Source organism: Epinephelus lanceolatus, chromosome 11 (assembly GCF_041903045.1).
Source record: "Epinephelus lanceolatus isolate andai-2023 chromosome 11, ASM4190304v1, whole genome shotgun sequence".
Classification (NCBI taxonomy): Eukaryota; Metazoa; Chordata; class Actinopteri; order Perciformes; family Serranidae; genus Epinephelus; species Epinephelus lanceolatus.
Window position 1 is genome coordinate 12,863,318 of NC_135744.1, and position 21,136 is coordinate 12,884,453.

A 21,136-nucleotide genomic window follows, 5' to 3' on the forward strand; every position below is an offset into this window, starting at 1 on the left:
GCACAAACAAACACATCTCAGGATTTAAAGATAAAGATCACAGATTCTTTTCACAGGCATGAAGTTGAAGAATTGGCTTTGGTGGTTTTGTCAGCACAGGTTAAGAGGAGTCATCCTAATCACATGCTGACCTGCTAATTACATCAGTGTTGGCAATCACTGTGAATAACAAAAAGAAACAAAAAAACAAAAGGCTGTCCACAGGAGGACTCTGGGAATGCTTGCAATGACAAAGAGTATGAAACAAGAACACGAGGGTCTGCACTAACTACATTAAGACATTTACTAAGTCGCCCTTTAAGTGCAGAAACACATCATTCATTTACAGGGTCAGAGAGCCAATTAAAAAAATAATTTAAAATGCAAACGTCTCATAACTTTACATTTACACTGCAGTGTTGTGTACCTTATCTGAATCAACTGTGCATGTCACCCTATTCAGACTCGTTCAGATAATGTACTCAAATATTCTGTAACATACAAACTAGTTAGCGCTTCACGTAAAAAAATAAATGTTTGAGCCGAGGCTCCATGTCTCTGCCAGACTCGACTTTCTCCTTAAGACGAACCAATGGGAGTGTCCACAGACTGTAAAGGAAAAGAGAACTTTGGATATGCTTTTGTTCAGAATCAAACTATCACTCATCTTCTCTCTTCAAGTATAGTACATCGTTATGGATTCTGTCTCCTCACTGCTACATTCCCTCACTGGGTCATGTAGTCATCCAGGCAGCGTTAACTCAGCAAGCTGGTGTGTTCTTTCGAACTCCTCTGCAAGCACAATGTTTCGGGCCAGCACAACCCACTGGAGGAGGGGAAGGAAGCAGAGGGCATGGTGGCGGCCTGGTTTGGGGGGGTGTTGGTCTTGGAACGGAGCGATGTTAGCCAGATTAACCATAGCAGCAACAGCAACAGCTGAAGTCCTCTGAAAGCGGTGCTGGACACATGTAGCAGGTTACTTCTTCCTGTTGTGTTGCCTCCGCGCCTGCAGCCTCTGGCGTGCTCCAGTTGGCTTCGATCCGGCTCCGATTGAGAAGGAGGGAGTCGCTGGAGACCCTGATGATGAAAACACACTGTCATTTTCTAAGCATCGACTTTTTTTTTTTTTTTTTTACTTCTAACATTTTCACTAGGGCTGTCAAAATAATGCACTAATTTCAATTAATTAATCACAGAAAAAAATAATGTGCTAAAAAAAAATTACGCATCCGTGGTGCCCTTTGACCCAGTGTGTCACTGAAGGCCACAGTGGCTTTGTCACATGAATAGAACATTTACATCACCCAGATGGAACTGTTGATAGGCGCAGCGTTCTCTGCAGTTTCAGCAGTAAAGAATTTTCGTACCATCAGAGAACTTGAAGCCTGAAATATCACCTCAACAAAAAACATTTAGCAGTGAACCCGGTGGTCTGAGCTGGCACAGCCTCTGATGTTAGCACTAGCAGACCAATTTGGGTGGTAGAGGACAGGGGGACAACTGTGTCCAAAATCCAGCAGCTTCACTGCGACACAAATGAAAAAAATGAATTTGAATTGAAATGTTCAAATACTTTCGCAGCAAAAATTAACATATGCGATTAATTCTAATTAATTATTCACAGAGCATATTTTTTATTAATCGCTTAACAGCCTTAATTTTCACGAAAATATGTTTTAGTTGAGACCTTTAAGCAGGGCTGCACCCAAACTTTCAAAGTAACAGCTTCTCTACTTTTCTCTCATCTACAGATCACTCCTCTTCCTCTCTGTTGCAGTTAGCTGTGCGGTTACGTCATTTTAAAATCAGCTCTGCCAACAATGATGCAAAAACATGCAATGCTTTGACTCAACATGAGGTTCAGACTGAAGGCTCTTTGACTAGTAATTATAATCATTCAAGGTTATGGATCAAACACTTTATGAGGGTTCAATATCACAGCAACAAACGTTACGATAACATGTAGCAGCAACAGTGTCCCCCTCAATGTATATGGTGACTACGGCCCTGTCAGCATGCATAATTAGGCTGCAGTTGTCTGGGTGCGCAGAGGTGAAGTGGCTGGTCTTGTCATACAAAGTTTGATGGAGTGTCAACTGGACAATATGGAGATGTTTGCATCTTGAAAGCTGGACTACAAATGTGGATAGACAGGGAGAAACACACGCAAGCCTAAGACGTGGTAAGATACGATATTCCTCACTATATGAAGTGACTGATAACAAGATCTGTATAATGGGTTGTAAAGAAATTCGTCAGGTTTTTATTTTGTAGACAATTGATCTGGATTCACAGCGTGATGGGATGACAGCACAATGATGTGTGTGGTCCTGCGCTTTCATGTGATATGCGTGGCATTTCTGTGCGAGCCTGCATTCGCGAGTAATCCATCCAACAGTAATGTGTGTGCAAAGCTGTATGAAAGCTTTGTTATACATCATTTTATTGTAAATTTATCAATTTTTTCGCTGTGAAAACATTGGATTACCAACAAGTGCGTGGTCTTGTCGGAAAGCTACAGTTCTGCCGTTTCATGTGATATGTGTGGCTTCTCGCTATGACGCACGGTCGCGGAGAAAATCCACAGAGAAGAACAGGTGTGAATTTGTTGTTTTGTTTGTTCGAGCCCATAGTCTAAACTTCTCAGTTTCAAAATTTTATTAAGAACATTTAGGAACAGTGCTGCACGTTAACTTTTGTCTGCACATTTTTTCTGTCGCCATTGTTGCTGAGTCTGAGGTGCGAGTGATGCGTTCTCCCTCCGCCTCCACCTCAGGTACCGAAATTTGGCACGATTCATTTTAAGTGAATCGGTACTCGGTAGTACCGACGTGAACTGGTACCAAGTACAAAAAGTACCGAGTTTCGGTACCCAACCCTAATCCAACACGGGTTAAATGTGCATCTGCCAGGTCCACATTATATATGTCTGGTGTATGAAATGTCTGTATCCTCACTGTGTTGTATTTCTATAAATTATGATTATCTGGTCACATCTTTCGCCTCATCTTGAAACTGTCTCATTCCCTCTCCTTGCAGTTCTCGTACTTGTACACCTCAAGCCCAATCCCATAACTACTTTTAGGCTAGCGGCTAGGCTTGTGCCGGTTTGAAAATTTTCCAACTGGTTTGATTTAAAGCCAAATATCTAACCAAACCGATATATCGAATTATATACCTAATTTTACCACTGTGGGTCGCATTTGAGCTATATTTCCCAATAAAAGCCCATTATAGGTGTAATGCGCTTTCAATCCACTAGGTGGTGGTAATGCTGTATTAACCGCCAATACACACAAGGTTACACAAGAAGAAGAAGACACAGAAGGCCACCAAGGAACGTTCCTCTGACTCCGCTCTCTCAGTGGAGACACGGTGGTTGAGAGGGCCGAGCGAGTGGTAGTTTCTGTAGTAGTTCCAGCCCCCCAGCCTGTATATATTCTGTTTGTGTAAATAATCTTGTTCAACTTACTATATATATATATATATATATATATATATATATATATATATATATATATATATGTATGTGTGTGTGTATATATATATATATATATCATACTTGCCAACATTGGGTTGTGAAAAATAGGGAGATTTTTTTCATCGGTGTATCGGCCCAAGGAACAAGGTTCCTTCGCAGGGTGTGTGTATAGTTATCGTCATTTCTTGCCTTGTATTTTAAACCTGATGAAGGAAACTTGTTCTGAAAATGTTGTTTCTTTGATATTCAACAAATGATTCTGTTTACCATTGAGGACAATGAAAAAATTAGCAGTTTTAATTGTTGAAATGAGTACCAGAAGGCTAAATAATAAGGCGGTTACACTGCAATGCATTTAGTATGCAGTATTTATTGCACATTAAATTAAAAAGTGTGTGCCACTGACTGTGCCACCCTCGGAGGAGTGTCACGCCAAGGCCACACCGCCCGCGGAAGCGCTGTGAATAGCCTCAAAGCACCTCAAAGCGAAGCCAGTTTCCTTTCGGCGCACGTGTTAACCGATTGTGTCATCCACACCGGCTGCGCCGCGCTGCGCAGCTCTGTCGTTTCGGCGTCTGGTCTATTTTCTGTGTGAGCCGCGAGCGAATGTGTTAAGCCGGGTGACGGAGACAACAGCTGGGAGCAGAACCGCCTGTCGACCAGCGTGGAGAAATGCACGTCTGATGTGAACAGAAGTGCTCCGGCTCGCACGAGAATTTCGGTGCGCTACTCACTCACTCACTATTTCATGTTTACTATATAGTGCACTACATGGGGAACGACTGAACGAGATTTCAGACACTAACTGAAATTTTTTCTTCTCCTCTGGCAAAAGACGACCGCATTGCATTGTGGTATACGCAAGTAAAATGTAGGGTACATCGTTTGTTCACTCACATTTGCTGTGCATTGTGGGTATTTTATAGTCCACTATATAGTGAATGAAATTAACCACGGAGAATTCGAACAACACTACAAAATGGCGAACACACTATATAGTGCACTATATCCGTGATAGGGAGCGATTTCGAACACAGCTCCTGTCTCTCTTTCTCTATCCATCTCTGTCTGGGCGCTGACCTGAGCGGAAGACAGAAACCAGTGAGTGACTTCGACTTCTTCTTTTCCGGCAGTATCAATGCTACTTGGCGTATCACTGCCTCCAGCGAGTGACTAAGTCACATCACCGGCTTGCCTCATACGCCCAGGCAGGCCAGGGTTGCCAGATACTGCGACAAATATCCCCCACAATATTACTTGTTTCCTTCACTGTAAAATCGGGAGATTAGCGGGAGAAATTACTGATCTGGAGCATCGCAGGAGATAGGGTTAAAAATTGGGAGTCTCCCGCGTGAATCGGGAGAGTTGGCAAGTATGATATATATATATATATATATATATATATATATATATATATATACACGTCTATTAATAATTCCTGTTTAATTAACGATATATTTGTAAATACTATTGTTTAAATTTCTTATATTTTCACGTATCTTTCCTCTCTTGCAAAGAGCACCTGTAACATAACTAATTTCCCCTCGGAGATCAATAAAGTATTTCTGATTCTGATTCTGAATAGTACCAGGAACTTCTTCAGTGGAAATGGGTTACTAGGGCAACAAACTGAATGACTGCTGACTCCCTCGCACTTTTCCCCGCCCCCAATAAAATTTGATCTCTCGCAGCAGCAGCAGACAGCTGAGCGGAGCGGAGCTGCGGAGTCCCTCTGAAGCCTCTGAGACAAACTAAAAACACTTGTAGGTGCCTTCACTTCATTTATAAACAAACATAAACCTTATTACGTTGTCATAATGCATGTTACAATGCGAGATAAGTTGAATATAGTCCCTTGACACGCCGCTGATGTGAAAAGCTTTTTTTTTTCCGCCTCCCCTCCAGTGAAAAAACACAGGGTGTTTTTGCAACTTAAGAAATCATACAGCCAAGGACATCTTAAGTGGGTCGTTGGGAGTCTGCAGCTCTTCATCTAACTGCTACTACTCATCATTGCCTTTTAAAAACGGCATAATGACCCACCAAAGGGAACAGAGTTGAAGCCTTGGACTGGAGTTGCAGGACTTCCAAAGGGATTTGGACCTGTAGCAGCACCCTGGCCGAATGATGGGGTCGACGTCCCTGCAGAGAAAGCAGCACACAAACTCGATTAAACTGAACAACCGACTGGGGCTAAACCACTGAGCTTTACTGGGAAAGAAACACATGTAGAGTACTATAAAACAAGCCACAGAGACCGGCAAAGCATACTTGTGTCGATACAGAGGTTTAGATGAGGAGGGGTGTCAATTTCCCCATTTACTTTTTTCAAAATTTTTGAATGAAGAGTTTGTAGTTTTAAATGAGGAAGTATTACTCAGAGATTTGTCATACATAGTATTTCATGATTCTCATTCAGTCAAAAGAGTTGAACATGTTTCCAAATGAAAGGCTAGGTACCCTCATGTACCTGTCTCCGATTTTTATTTTCCTATATCAAGAGCAGGTTGCTCAACTGCCAGTTATGTTCTATTATGCAATCAAATGGACTAAAATCACGACTGAATGATTTGACAAAACCTACTGAAGTAGGAGCTTAAAAATAGTGCACTGTTTTCTTTCTATTGACTCCAGAATTTATCGTGAATCAAACTGTGAAACAAAGAACTGGAATAAGATCATGAGAAATATTCCCAACTGTGGTTAAAAAATAAAGTCTGAATAACTGTTAAAGCCAATACAATACTTGTGACTCTTTCAGAAATCCCACCGTAGCTTGGGTTACAACATAACAAAGCAAAATAAATCTGTCTTTATTCCTTACCGAAAGCTGGTTTGTCAGTAGCAGCAGCCCCAAAGTTGAAGCTTCCCATCTGTGGTGCAGGATTATTGGAGACTGGTGTTCCAAACTGGGGGCATGGCATACCAGCACCAAAGTTAAATCCACCGGGTGCTGACTGAGAAGGGCCGGCAGGAGCTGGCTGAGGAGCAGCACCGCCAAATGTGAAGGTGGCTGAGGAGGAGCTCTGAGTCTGGGTTGCTGCACCAAAGGTTGGTGGTGCAGCTGAGGGAGCGGTGGTGCCACCGAAAGCAAAACCAGTGGAGCTGGCTCCGAATGCCGGTTTAGCTGGGGTCCCAAAAGTGGTTGCTGTGGTGACAGCAGCTGAACCAAAGGCGAAAGGGGTTGGGGCAGTGTTAGAGGCAGGTGTAGATGATGCTCCCCCGCTGCTTCCAAAGGTGAATGGTTTTGGTGGTGCTGCTGAGGCTCCAAAGGTCGCCGTTGCCGCTGTTGCCGAAGAGGAGCCAAACGTCGGCTGCGTTGCCGGTGCCACTGAGGAACCAAAGGTTGTCTGTACTGCCGGTGCTGAAGAGGAGCCAAAGGTTGTCTGTACTGCCGGTGCCGCTGAGGAGCCAAAGGTTGTCTGTGCTGCCGGTGCCGCTGAGGAGCCAAAGGTTGTCTGTGCTGCCGGTGCCGCTGAGGAGCCAAATGTCGGCTGCGTCGCCGGTGCCGCTGAGGAGCCAAAGGTTGTCTGTGCTGCCGGTGCCGAAGAGGAGCCAAAGGCTGACTGTGCCGCTGGTGCTTGAAATGATGACTTTCCAAAGGTAAAGGTGGACTGGGTGGTGGCGGCAGCAGCGGTGGAGGCTGTGTTGGCCATGGCAAAGCCTCCAAATGAAGCAGTGGTTGTGTTCTGGTTGGGTGCTGCCTGACCAAAGGCGAATACCTTCTGGTTGGCTGCTTGAGGGTCTGGCTGTGTGGCACCAAACGTGAAGTTGCTGTTGCTGGAGGTTGTGGTTGCAGCAGCGGGGGCAGCTGCAGTAGTGGTGGTAGCAGTTCCAAACTGAAATGTGCTCCCTGTACTGGGGGCCTGCGCTGTGGCTGAGCTGGTACTTGTTGTGGATGGTGCTGACCAGTTTCCAAAGAGGGATTTGACGGCTGGCTCAGCTGCAGACTGTGTGGCTGTGATGGAACCAGTGGAAGCTGTACCAGTGGTGGTCATGCCGGGAAAAACAGATGGGGTAACGGTGGTGCTGCTTGCTGATCCACCAAACATTGAAGATGTAGTACTTGAGGAAACTGTAGAGTCGGGGTTGGCAGCCGTGTAGGGCGGAGGCTGTCCAAAGCCAGCAGCTGCAGTGGCAGCTCCAAAGATGGGCTTGAAATTTTGGACAGGAGGTTTGCTCTCTGATGCTGATGTAGCCGATGAGGTGGTGGTGACGGAAAAAATGGGCTTGAACCCTGAAGCCAGCAGAGGGTTGGCGTTACTGACCGACTCTGAGCTGCTGGCCGGGGTAGTCACAGCAGTAGTGACTGGGTTAGAGGCTGAAGAAGCAGTGGGGGTGCTGATCTGACTCGTCAATCCAAACAGGGTTGGTCCTGCTGTAGGCAGAGGGTTGCTGGAAGCCTTGGACACCTGACTCAGCACCTGAGTGAAGGCAGAAGGCTGCTCCACACCAGCAGAGGAGGACTGAGACTGGGAGGCAGGAGGGAGCTGTGGTGGAACCACTGGGTTCGAAACATTCAGGGTTAAGCCACTGGGTTGAACCGGTGTGGTTGATGCAGACACTATAGACAAAACAAATAAGATCTGGATGATAAATACATATCATGATATATCCCTCAGTGGAAACAAAGCTTTTATTTATTTATATTTCACAGATTAAAAACAACAAATTGTGAAGACAATAAAGCCACCGCACAATATAGCATTTTAAGTCTTGTGTTGTGTTGTCCTTAGGGGATTGGGATTTATCCTGGCTTCATATGAACAGAGGCAATCTCCATTTGTCGCTAGGCTAATTTATACAATGTAAAATGCCATAGGCTTGTGCTAATAATGGTAGTATGTTGTACTTGTGGAGAAAATGTGTCCAGATAAAGACAAGTGCTTTGTCTGTGAATGCTGCGAGTTATAGTGAATATTATTGTGTTATTTATTGAAATTATTTTGATGACAATTGTTCTGAATCTTCCTCAGATTTGTGAAATGTTCTGCTATTTGGCGAACCTTGTCAAGTTCTGACAATAAATATTAGTTTAAACCAAAATAAACTTTGTGGTTTTTTCAACTTTCACTCCGGAGCAATAATCAGCCTTTAAACGGCAAAGAAGTTATGATTCGACTTTTTTAGAGTGATAATTATCGATATTGATGGATATGAACATTTTAGTTGTGATAACATTTAGTTGTGATAACAGTTAAAACTTAAAACTTAAAAATACTATCAAAACAAAGACAAAGTTCAGCTTATTTCCATTTTTCTTTTTCAGTGTTTGGGTTTTTTAACCTGCTTATTTAATATTTTTAAAAAATTACTCTGCATTTCCAAACTTTATCGTTAGGCCAGAGAAAGAAAAAAACAAAATTTATGTTTATATTGCAAAGATGAATTCAAAACTTCCCTGAGAACATCCTCAGTTCAGTGATCGTACCTGCACTTGTGTTGACAGCAGCTGTGGAGCTATTAGGAGAGCTGATCTTCACTTTCAGAGCCTCCAGCAGTGGGTTGTAGGCTGCAGGTGCTGTGCTGACGCTGCTGCCGGGGCTGGGGTCCAGGTTGATGACTGGGATGGCAGGGCTGGAGGAGGCTGTGGGCAGAGGAGCGGCCAGGAGGCTGCTCAGGGTGGTGGTGGTGGTAGAGCTGGCAGAGGAGGCAGGCTGGGTGGAGGTGGTGGCTGGCGGAGAGACAGACTTCTCCGGCTCTGGAGCTAAACAAGGACACATCGACAGGAAGGTCAGAGGTCAGGCTGGCAGCCACACGAGTCTGGTCTAGTCTAATGATCCTGACACACAACCTCAAAGAGAAATCACTGTAACATCTCAGAAACAAGGAAGCAGAGATGAAAAGCTGCTTCACTATTTGGATGATTAAAATTATTGTACAGCTGCAATACTCAAGGAATTGGACTTTTGAGTCTTGAGTTGATATTATTTTAAGGTTAGATTAACAATGAAGGCCAGCTTGTCATTCTTCAAGTGTTTGAGTCTGTACAGTGCAGCATGAACCAATTAGTGTTGAATTTAAAGAAGAGTTAAATGGTGTTTTCCTGTGGATGCTTCCACTCACCGGGCGTCTCCAGGACCTTCTGGATCTTGCTGATGGCAGCCTTTTTCTCTTCATCCAGGTCTTTCACAGTGATGGTGTAGCCCAGCTCTGGAGGCGGAGGCTGCAAATCAACAAGAGTTAAGTAGAGAAAGTGAGGTCACTGTAACACATGACCATATAAACAAAGGTTACTGAAAGCGTGAAGTCTGAAAATGTAGCCCCGCCCCACCACCTCACCAGAGAGATGTGATCGTCCCGGTGGCTGGACACCAGCTGGATCTTGCGTTTTCTCTTTCCACCACTACCAGTAGAGTCTGTTGAGGTAGGAACTGGGACCTTGGGGACTGGAGTCAGTTTGGCTGCAACATCATTACATAATGGACAATAAAACTAAATCCAACGGAAAAAGAAATACACAGTGTGTGTCTACCTCTATACAACCAACACCAGTTTCATGCAGGGATGCACTTTTCTGATACGCTCCACTGCCCCCACCGTCATTTGGCATTTTTTCAATATCATTATTTAGTTGGATGGAAACTGAATGTGTCTGCTCTCTACATCAGCAGCAGCACAGAGGAGCAGCCCGAAGTCAGATTTCACTTGTCACAAGAGTAAGTAGAGATGACTGACAAGATGTTGGGGGAGAATTTTGTGTCAAAGCGCTGGCACCAAATTGGCGTTTTTTAATTGAAACCCGATGTTAATAGAGATCCTGATAATGTTTATCAGGGAAAAAGGAGTTGGTTTCATTGCTAAGAAGTTGGAGGTGTGTTGCCTGCAGCTCTTCGTCTAACAGCTCACTGTGGCTGCTCCTGCTGCTTCATGAAATATTTCAAACTAATAAAAAAAAAATTCATGTTGTCTTGTCGATGCAATTTTGATGAATGATAGCGGTATTGCTAAGTTCAGTGACAAACACATTGAACACAACAAAATTCCATGACTCTTCCAAAACTTCCAATGATTCTTACTAATTCCCTGACTGTTCAAGGCCTGGAAAATCCATCCATCCATCCATCCATCCATCCATCCATCCATTTTCATCCGCTTATCCGGGGGCCAGGTCGTGGGGGCAGCAGGCCAAGCAAAGCACCCCAAACGTCCCTCTCCCTAGCAACACTTTCCAGCTCCTCCTGGTGGACCCCAAGGTGTTCCCAGGCCAGATGAGATATGTAATCCTTCCAGTGTGTTCAGGGTCTGTCCCGGGGCCTCCTACCAGTGGACGGAAGGCGCCCAGCTCCTCCCCCTATCTCTATGGCTGAGCCCAGCCACTCCACAGAGGAAACTAATTTCAGCTGCTTGTATCTGCGATCTCATTCTCTCGGTCACTACCCAGAGCTCATGGCCATAGATGAGGGTTGGGACGTAGATGGGCCAGTAAATTGAAAGCTGGAACATTTGATTGTGAAATTTCATGACTTTTCAAGCTTTCCCATGACTGAGGGAACCCTGAAAGGAAACGCTGAAATGTATTTGTAATTTCTTAAATGTCATATCTCAAAATAAATAAATAAATAAAAATGTAAAAAATCTGAATCCCAGAATTGAAAATAAAAAACCTACCCAATGAACAAATATCCGAATAGTGGAATATTTGGGACCAACCCTAATATATCCCAATGAATTCAACACTGTACAGATTTTAAATTTGTAAAAAAGGAGACCAAACGTACACCCCAAGTTTAAGTATCTGAATTATTATTAGTTGAACCAGTGCATCAGTAGCTTTTGGTCACAGCAGTCAAAGTGTGACCAACAGTTTACATGCACAATGACCCATTTATGTAACACGCTGCCTGACCTGCATCTTATGTCAACAGCTTAACACAGAGACACTGCACTTAATCAGGTTTAGAGTGGAGGAGTCTCACACAGGTTACCTCACGTATCGGAAAATCTGGTACAAAAATGGGTCCTTGGTTTAGAAGGGATATATATAACTGACTATGTGGGATACGTAATGACTTCAGTTCCATTAAAGTGACCTGTAACTGCCTCTGGGACAAAGCAGAATCATGCAGCTTTTAATTTAGCTAGTCATTAAAATGTTCTGTCAGTATTATACAACCGTGCGTAATCTGCTGCACGTCTAAGCCTGAGGAAGTCCTTTGTTTACTACACAAGAGGACAGCCAGTGGAGATAAATGAGACTTACAAGTAACAGGTGCCTTGTCAGAGGCTGTCTGGTCTGACCTCGCTGAGGATGCTGAGCTGGGAGACTGCCCCTCGTCCTCTCTGGTAATGAAACCACAAGTTACAAACTGAGATAATATCAGAAATAAATGTGGATAAAAAGCACAAAAACAACTGAGAAGTACCTGGGTCTTTTGGAGGCTCCTTCTGGAGTCTGAGAGCGAGATGATCCAGGGCTGGACAGAGGGGAGCTGGGTGCTGACCGCTTCTTCCACTGTGATGGTAAACATGGAGTTAAAGCTTAACAGCTCCACTTTCTCTCTGCAGGGCCAAGAGCACTTTAATGCAGCGGGTAGGTTTTACCTGGCTGAGGCCTAGTGTAGAGCTGTAGGAGCTGTGGATAGGATTTCTCAACGAGCCTGGGGTTCCTCTCGGGGCATGGACCCCACTGCCAGAGCTGATGGAGGAGGTACGAGACCTTTTCATGATGGACTCCTCCGCCAGCGACGCCATCCCTCTTTTCAGGCTTCCTGGCCTGGAGGAGGGAAAGAAAAGTATTTCCACCTACATTTAGACAGCCACACTAACTTCAAAGCATCAAATACACAGTAAGTCAAACTCAAAAACAAGATGAGACAGTATGATGTCACTTCAGAAAAGTTAAACTCACTTAGGGACCAGCTGTGATGGTGTTCCATTGGGCAAAAGAGGCTCGAAAGCAGAGTGTGCACTTCCACCGCTGTCGTTACGCCTTGAGAAATAAAAATGGATTACACACATGTATACACTCTGACTGACTGAAACTTTACACCTTGAATAAAATGCGTCTTGTATCCAGATTGTATCTAGATACGACAGGCTGTCGACCGGTTTCAGCCACTTAAACGTAACACTTTTTAAGAATCTTTGACGATATTTTTAAATGAATTTTAAGGCTGAATTTTGGACAAATCATCTTTATGTATAAAGCTAAGCAATATATATGTAATCTCTTGAAGACGGTGCTGTTATTTCAGATTAATTGCTTATTAGAGAGCTGGGTTAATCTACATTTTGCCGACAGGGGATCACAATCTGTCCTCAATGCAGTTTGGCTGCATTTACACCTGTGTTTTCATGTGGTCAAGTACTATCCCATAACAATCTATTCACCCTAAACGCATTTTAATGCCAGATGTAAAGGTCTGATGTATGAACCAGGTCTTGAATATTATTATGTTGAGATGTCTTGATTTAAGTTGTAACAGGAAAGCTGACCAAAAAAACCCCTAAAGCCCTTTTCAGACACATAATGTGTAACATTGCTGGGTTCATCAGCTGTTAAAATGATGGTCGTTCAGACAATCTAAATTCTGTCACATTGGCCCCTTTTACACTGCCTATTCAATAGGGTTGGGTACCGTTCATAACTGAACCGATACGGTACCGGTACTGGTATCTGGAATTCGGTACCGGTACCAAACGGTAACTTATTTTGGTACTTTTTAACCCTATGGGCCCGAGGCCTTTTTGGGGTATTTTAACTGCCTTTACTTTTAAGCTCATATCACAGTCATTATAAAGGCTACATACACATGCTATATCATGCTATCTCTGTTCTTCTATGTGCCTGTATTTTATATTCATTTTTATATCAATGAGAAAAACAAATCTGTGTGCCTAAATTCTTACATTTTTACATGTATCTCAGCATAGCAAGTTGGAAAAAGACATATTCTGCCATATATGAAGAGGGGAGACTCTCTGGAATCTGGCAATATGAGAACCATGATACTGGGACATTCTGTCACTTCACAGTTGTCCAAAACATGTGGTTTGTGCCAGGCGGACATGATTGCCAGTATTTTTTCATTATTACAAGAAATTCCATTGACTCATTCACAAGTCAAAAATGTGTTTTATCTGAAAGAAACATGCAATATTTACATCTAAGATCATAGAAAAATAGTCAACCAAGTGCAATGATGTCCTCCAAGATAATATTTGTTTTTCAGTTTCAGTTATATATTGGGGAGACATTTTGGGCATTGGTGGGGGGGCACGTGTCCCCCTCAATGTATATGGTGACTACGGCCCTGTCAACATGCATAATTAGGCTGCAGTTGTCTGGGTGCGCAGAGGTGAAGTGGCTGGTCTTGTCATACAAAGTTTGATGGAGTGTCAACTGGACAATATGGAGATATTTGCATCTTGAAAGCCGGACTACAAATGTGGATAGACAGGGAGAAACACACGCAAGCCTAAGACGTGGTAAGATACGATATTCCTCACTATATGAAGTGACTGACAACAAGATCTGTATAATGGATTATAAAGAAATCGTCAGGTTTTTATTTTGTAGACAATTGATCTGGATTTAGAGCGTGATGGGATGACAGCACAATGATGTGTGTGGTCCTGCGCTTTCATGTGATATGCGTGGCATTTCTGTGTGAGCCTGCGTTCGCGAGTAATCCATCCAAGAGTAATGTGTGTGCAAAGCTGTATGAAAGCTTTGTTATACATCATTTTATTGTAATTTTTCGCTGTGAAAACATTGAATTACTGACAAGTGCAAGTGCTTGGCCTTGTCAGAAAGCTACAATTCTGCTGTTTCCGCTGATATGCGTGGCTTCTCGCTATGACGCATGGTCGCGGAGAAAATCCACAGAGAAGAACGGGTGTGAATTTGGACGCACTATGTGTCGTTCGGGCCCATAGTCTAAACTTCTCAGTTTCAACATTTTATTGAGAACATTTAGGAATAGTGCTGCACGTTAACTTTTGTCTGCACATTGTTTTTGTCGCCATTGTTGCTGAGTCTGAGGTGCGAGTCATGCGCTCTCGCTCCGCCTCCACCTCAGGTACCGAAATTTGGCACAGTTTCATTTTAAGTGAATCGGCACCAAGTACAAAAAGTACCGAGTTTCGGTACCCAACCCTACTGTTCAAGGCGGGAATATTGCGCTATTATGCCGCCACATTGTTTTGTACAAACGGTACACTCGTGGAATGAGGGAACAAAGTTGTCTCACCTTAAAGCCGGCATCAGAGGTAGTAACAACTCAAAAACGACCTCTGGGTGAAGGGTACAGCCGACAGGATGGTACCATAGACGGCACGGGTGCAGTGTTTTGACGGTGTGTTATGTGTGCGACCGACGACAGTGGATTTAAAAAGTAGCTGACAGCCATTAGCAGCTAACTCAAAGTAGAACAGCAGCTGAAAATGTCCACAAATTGGAAAAACAATGAGGTCCGGGAGCTCCTTGCCCTCTGAGAAAAGGACATGATCAGCTGCTATATAACAGAGACGACTGTTATTACCATGTTATGCTATCGTTATAGTTTATAAAGAGCTGTCGACACATGTTATGTGTCACACTAGAGGCCAACACTGTTGGGTTACATGTCACACCCCCATGCCTCATTTAATTCCGCGATGCCAGCATGCTGCTTAAAATCACACACTAGAGCAATATGTTACTGCTGTTGTTTGAATCTGTGTAAAACTGCGAAGGAGGTGTAAAGAAGTGACTTCGTAGCAGCTCTATAGCGCCATCTCTGTGTAGAAAGGGATATTAATGTACGCTACAGCTTCATTCAGACATGACGGCAACATTTACAGAATGAGCAGGCATGCTGTATGTAAAGCTTTTTGCTGGATATTCATTCATCCATGCAGGAAGTATGATTGGAAAGTGAGTAACAGTGTGCCCTGCTTAGATCATTACTGTGGTTCTTCTTGTCATATTCTTGGTACCGAGGCTAACGTTCATCATACGGTAAGAAGGTAATCAGTGCCAGTGGAGGAGCACGTGAGCAACAGAGTCTTCTCTTGTACCTTCTTTTGCTTTTCTGTTCAGTTGTGAAGCTCCTGTCCTCATCCTCCACCTCTCTCTTGCGGCTTTCCTTCAACACCTTGAGGACACTCTCTCTGGAGCAGGGGTCCACGGGGGCTCTGGGGAGCCCCGCACAACTCAGATGGTCGAAACTAAAAGCAAAAACAGGCGACAAGGAAGTTATGGTAAATATCAGCAGTCAAAGCTAGCAAAGCTAGGTGTTACGTGTCTTAACATATAAAATAGCAGCTTTCAGACATGATATGGAAACCAATAACATGTCCTAACATCTGAAACACAACAGCACACTGTGAAAATAGTATATAATAACGTAAATACATTAGCTTACTTCTAGATAGTGAGCAAAATCACAAACACACTGGTATGATGGCAGACTGAGAATGAATGTAGAGACCTGGGGGAGCTGTGGTGGTCGGGCCTGGCAATCTTCACAGTGACGGGGCTGAGGACAGCCGGTGAGTTACGAGGGCTGAGGATATTTTTCTTCCTGAAGCCATCCCACTTGACAGGAGGGAGGACTCCCACTGATGAGAAACCCGGCTGCTGCAGGGGGTAGTGACGCTGAGGAGTGATGGTGAACCTGCCCACTGTGCCAAGCGGCTCCCTGGGGGGGGGGGAACATGATGCAAGACATGTAACCTGCATCCAATACCAAATACACAACAAAGGTGTATTCATTTTTTATACAACACTAATCTAACTCATTCAGAGCCTCATTTGTGATTAAGTCACAAAGCCTTCTCTGTACAACCCTTTGAGGTAAAGTCCAGGCTCGATTTGTTTTACCTGTTATCCAGCAGCTGGTTGCATCTTCAAAGATATTTCTGTGATTCCACAGATGCCTACTGTCTGCCAGGAATGATAAAAATGTTTGGCTTGGCTGAAAACAGCATTTAAATTCAACATTTCCACACACAGCACTGTCCACTCTGCTCTTCTTCACTACACGCTCTATGCCAGGCCAGCATAACCTACGGAAATGTTGGACTCAAACGCTGGTTTTGCCCTGGGTAAACATTTTATCACTTTGGGCAGACAGTCGACATCTTCGAGACCACATGAAGTTCCTTTGAAACTACAATCTGCTGCTGGATAGACTTCCACAGAGGGTTTGAGAGGGGAATGCTGGAGGACCAAAAACAGAGAAACACAGAGAGGGCATTCTTACAATATGTTGAAATTGTTGGTTGTGCATGTTTATGTGACTCTGTGGCTTTTTTTCTTGACCAACAGCAGCCTAGAGGACTGTTATACGACAAAGCCACAGGACTTGACTAAAGGGTAAGTACCACACTGACTAGTTGGCAGACTAGGCACACTTACAATGGCAACTTTTGATCAAAGAGAACAAATTCAGTGGGTCTTGCTGGCAGTTGGAAACAGGAGATATATCACTGTCTAATGTTAAACATGATATAGATTTATGGATTATTATTAATATGGATTTATTTTTCAGTAATTGATATTTTATTACCTTGTCTACTTTCTGACAGTTTCTTTGTTCATATGATTCCATTTCCTAATTTTAGTTCCTCTTATTTTACATTTCTTCATGCTCGACATTGAATATCTGTTGCAGTCTTGATAGAGGATGGGACTACTACCTTATTTTTAGGGGGTTTTGATATTTGCTTTTCAATTAGGCTGAGAAAATATATTTTGAAAGACCACAGTCTTGACAGTTAAACCTTGTAATGGTCCAACATCCCAGTGATAACATTTCTTCCTGAATAGCATAGATGATGGACATCAAAGGTATGATCTGATAGAGTTGACAAAAAGCTATATATTTTTTCATTTCACAGCAGTTTTAGTGAGTAGCCATTTTACTGTTCAAAGTTGCTCAGACTTCACTTAATGCTAATTAGAATACTTATTTTTCTTTATTTAGTTTGGCTTTAGACGGGCTACATTGTAGCCCGTCTAAAGCCAACTCTGTAGTACAGAGTTGACCTGTTACAGTCGACATACAGTACAGGCCAAAAGTTTGGACACACCTTCTCATTCAATGCGTTTTCTTTATTTTCATGACTATTTACATTGTAGATTCTCACTGAAGGCATCAAAACTATGAATGAACACATGTGGAGTTATGTACTTAACAAAAAAAGGTGAAATATCTGAAAACATGTTTTATATTCTAGTTTCTTCAAAATAGCCACCCTTTGCTCTGATTACTGCTTTGCACACTCTTGGCATTCTCTCCATGAGCTTCAAGAGGTAGTCACCTGAAATGGTTTTCCAACAGTCTTGAAGGAGTTTCCAGAGGTGTTTAGCACTTGTTGGCCCCTTTGCCTTCACTCTGCGGTCCAGCTCACCCCAAACCATCTCGATTGGGTTCAGGTCCGGTGACTGTGGAGGCCAGGTCATCTGCTGCAGCACTCCATCACTCTCCTTCTTGGTCAAATAGCCCTTACACAGCCTGGAGGTGTGTTTGGGGTCATTGTCCTGTTGAAAAATAAATGATCGTCCAACTAAACGCAAACCGGATGGGATGGCATGTCGCTGCAGGATGCTGTGGTAGCCATGCTGGTTCAGTGTGCCTTCAATTTTGAATAAATCCCCAACAGTGTCACCAGCAAAACACCCCCACACCATCACACCTCCTCCTCCATGCTTCACAGTGGGAACCAGGCATGTGGAATCCATCCGTTCACCTTTTCTGCGTCTCACAAAGACACGGCGGTTGGAACCAAAGATCTCAAATTTGGACTCATCAGACCAAAGCACAGATTTCCACTGGTCTAATGTCCATTCCTTGTGTTTCTTGGCCCAAACAAATCTCTTCTGCTTGTTGCCTCTCCTTAGCAGTGGTTTCCTAGCAGCTATTTGACCATGAAGGCCTGATTGGCGCAGTCTCCTCTTAACAGTTGTTCTAGAGATGGGTCTGCTGCTAGAACTCTGTGTGGCATTCATCTGGTCTCTGATCTGAGCTGCTGTTAACTTGCCATTTCTGAGGCTGGTGACTCGGATGAACTTATCCTCAGAAGCAGAGGTGACTCTTGGTCTTCCTTTCCTGGGTCGGTCCTCATGTGTGCCAGTTTCGTTGTAGCGCTTGATGGTTTTTGCGACTCCACTTGGGGACACATTTAAAGTTTTTGCAATTTTCCAGACTGACTGACCTTCATTTCTTAAAGTAATGATGGCCACTCGTTTTTCTTTAGTTAGCTGATTGGTTCTTGCCATAATATGAATTTTAACAGTTGTCCAATAGGGCTGTTGGCTGTGTATTAACCTGACTTCTGCACAACACAACTGATGGTCCCAACCCCATTGATAAAGCAAGAAATTCCACTAATTAACCCTGATAAGGCACACCTGTGAAGTGGAAACCATTTCAGGTGACTACCTCTTGAAGCTCATGGAGAGAATGCCAAGAGTGTGCAAAGCAGTAATCAGAGCAAAGGGTGGCTATTTTGAAGAAACTAGAATATAAAACATGTTTTCAGTTATTTCACCTTTTTTTGTTAAGTACATAACTCCACATGTGTTCATTCATAGTTTTGATGCCTTCAGTGAGAATCTACAATGTAAATAGTCATGAAAATAAAGAAAACGCATTGAATGAGAAGGTGTGTCCAAACTTTTGGCCTGTACTGTACACCTGATAGAAATATTATTTAATGAATATATCAACAAATAGAAAGCTCACCAGAACTGCAACAGCAGCATTTACACCTTTTTGGAAACCAGGAGGTGAGACGGGAGTCCTTGTGATATAGCTAACCCCTTTTATGTCTGATTAAATAATGTTTTTGTGGAAATCTGACAGGACTGACAGAAAATGGGGCACATTTTTAAAGGGTCAATAATTAATAAATAACTTATTATAGCAGCACATTTTTACACTGATGTTATCAGTGCATACTGTTGGTTTTAGATTCTGAAGGTTTTTAATAGTATTAAGTAGGGCTGCAAGATATTAGATTTTTTTGCCGATATCCGATATGCCGATTCTTAACAATTCGTTCTACCAATCACCAATGTATCCACCCTTTCCCCCACCAGATTTTAGTGATAATCAAGTCTCTTCTGTAGTGGAATTAACATCATATTATGCATGCATACTCTTATTGTGACAGCCCACCAACAGAAAGAGACATGAAACACAATACATTTCAACGTATGTAATATTCATTCATTGTTCAAAATAAGAAAAAGCATGTTCCTTTTAAAGCTGATATCGGCCGATACAGATGACTTGCCGATATTATTGTATATCCCTAGTTTGAAGTAGTGAATTCTTGTCTGGACAAGGCTGTTTTCTGGCACAGGGCAAGTTTGGCAGTTTTAAAAAATGAAAGCAAAACAAAATTTTATACATTGAGGTTTTTTTTCTTCACATAAATAAAGCATTTAAAAATAATATTTCACCCCGAAAATAGCATTAGAGTGTTGATAAATTATAATTTTATGGGGTTTTTTTGTAGGACATGAATTGTCCCAGTTCTCAAAAGTTAGTGTTATAGTTTCCTTACTAAATACCAGCAAGATGGATGGATAGATGAAAATACGTCCATGGTCTTTCCCTGTAAATGTGTCATGCTGTATTCTTATTTTTAAAATACATCACCATGTTGTCAATAAAGGCAGATAAAACGTAATCATGTTTAACAATTATTGAGTGTTTCATACCAACTAGAAGCCAAGTCTTAACTCATTTCAATGGTCACGAACTGAAGGTATTAACGTCACTATTTCTACACGTTTGTGTCTGTATTGAACATCCATCAGGAGGCAGGTGCTATATATAGTTTTACTTATGTCAGTGTGCCGTTAAAGACGCTTCCAACGGCTTAAGAGTTAATAATTAACGTTAAAACCCGCCAAGAAATTGAACCTTTATCTTCTCCGCCTCCTGACAGACGTTGATATAGCGTGGTTTGGTTATGAACGTACCCAGCAAATGACAGCCTCCTGTTTGGGGTACAGACAGCATGGTTGGGTCTGGACAGTTTCTCACGCAGTTGTTCTCGGGGGTTTCTGCCCGCTCTTGGCCTCCCGGGGTCGGCGGTTGGACTCTCGGGCTTCCCGATGTAACTCCCCATGAGGAAATCCCGGGGGCTGAAAAGAAACGAGTCACTTGTCAAGGTTTCTCTCCGGTAAATCCCAGGTTCAACGAGTCTTTCTCTGAAGTGTCCCTCAGAGTCCCGGAGCTCGGTTTTGTTTCTGCCGCTCTTCGTTCTCCCCCGTCCGGCTGCCGACACGCCGGTCACCCCCCAGCCCCACAACCAGCGCCGGAGCACGGCAGGGACGTTCAGCCCAGCCCGCGGATTGAGGCCTAACCTGGCGGGAAGCGGTTCTCCGCTGTGATAGTAACACACAATACAACACACTGCAAGAATTAAAGTTGCGTAAAGAAACGTAGGAATATAATAAAGAGCGAGACTAACTAGGCCTAAAGCAGAGAGAATCGCTAAGTGTTTCTCTCTAGGTGACATGGCGGCAGCGCGCCGCCGGAGGACTCTCATATCCCATCATGCTGCTCTCTTCTGACGCTACTTCTTCTTCTCTGGATTTTAGGGCGTTCGACGGTTCAGTGTATCAGCGCCACCTACCGGGCTGGAGTCATATGATAAGATAAGATACACCTTTATTGATCCCACAGTTGAGAAATTCCAGTGTTACAGCAGTCAAGGGGAAAGAGTCAGATT

At 43.3% G+C, this 21,136-nt stretch overlaps 1 protein-coding gene across 1 annotated transcript; it reads right to left on the reverse strand.

Annotated features, from left to right (window-relative positions):
• Positions 1-812: 812 nt before the first annotated feature.
• Positions 813-20,987, reverse strand: pom121 (POM121 transmembrane nucleoporin). The gene is made up of 13 exons (XM_078172282.1): positions 20,382-20,987; positions 15,877-16,086; positions 15,464-15,613; positions 12,312-12,392; positions 12,005-12,176; positions 11,827-11,915; positions 11,664-11,743; positions 9,743-9,864; positions 9,527-9,626; positions 8,892-9,167; positions 6,285-8,024; positions 5,504-5,602; positions 813-1,056 (listed from the first exon to the last, which is right to left on the reverse strand). The coding sequence occupies exons 1-13, from the start codon at positions 20,951-20,953 to the stop codon at positions 956-958; spliced, it is 3,792 nt and encodes a 1,263-aa protein (XP_078028408.1). The 5' UTR covers positions 20,954-20,987; the 3' UTR covers positions 813-955.
• Positions 20,988-21,136: the final 149 nt, after the last annotated feature.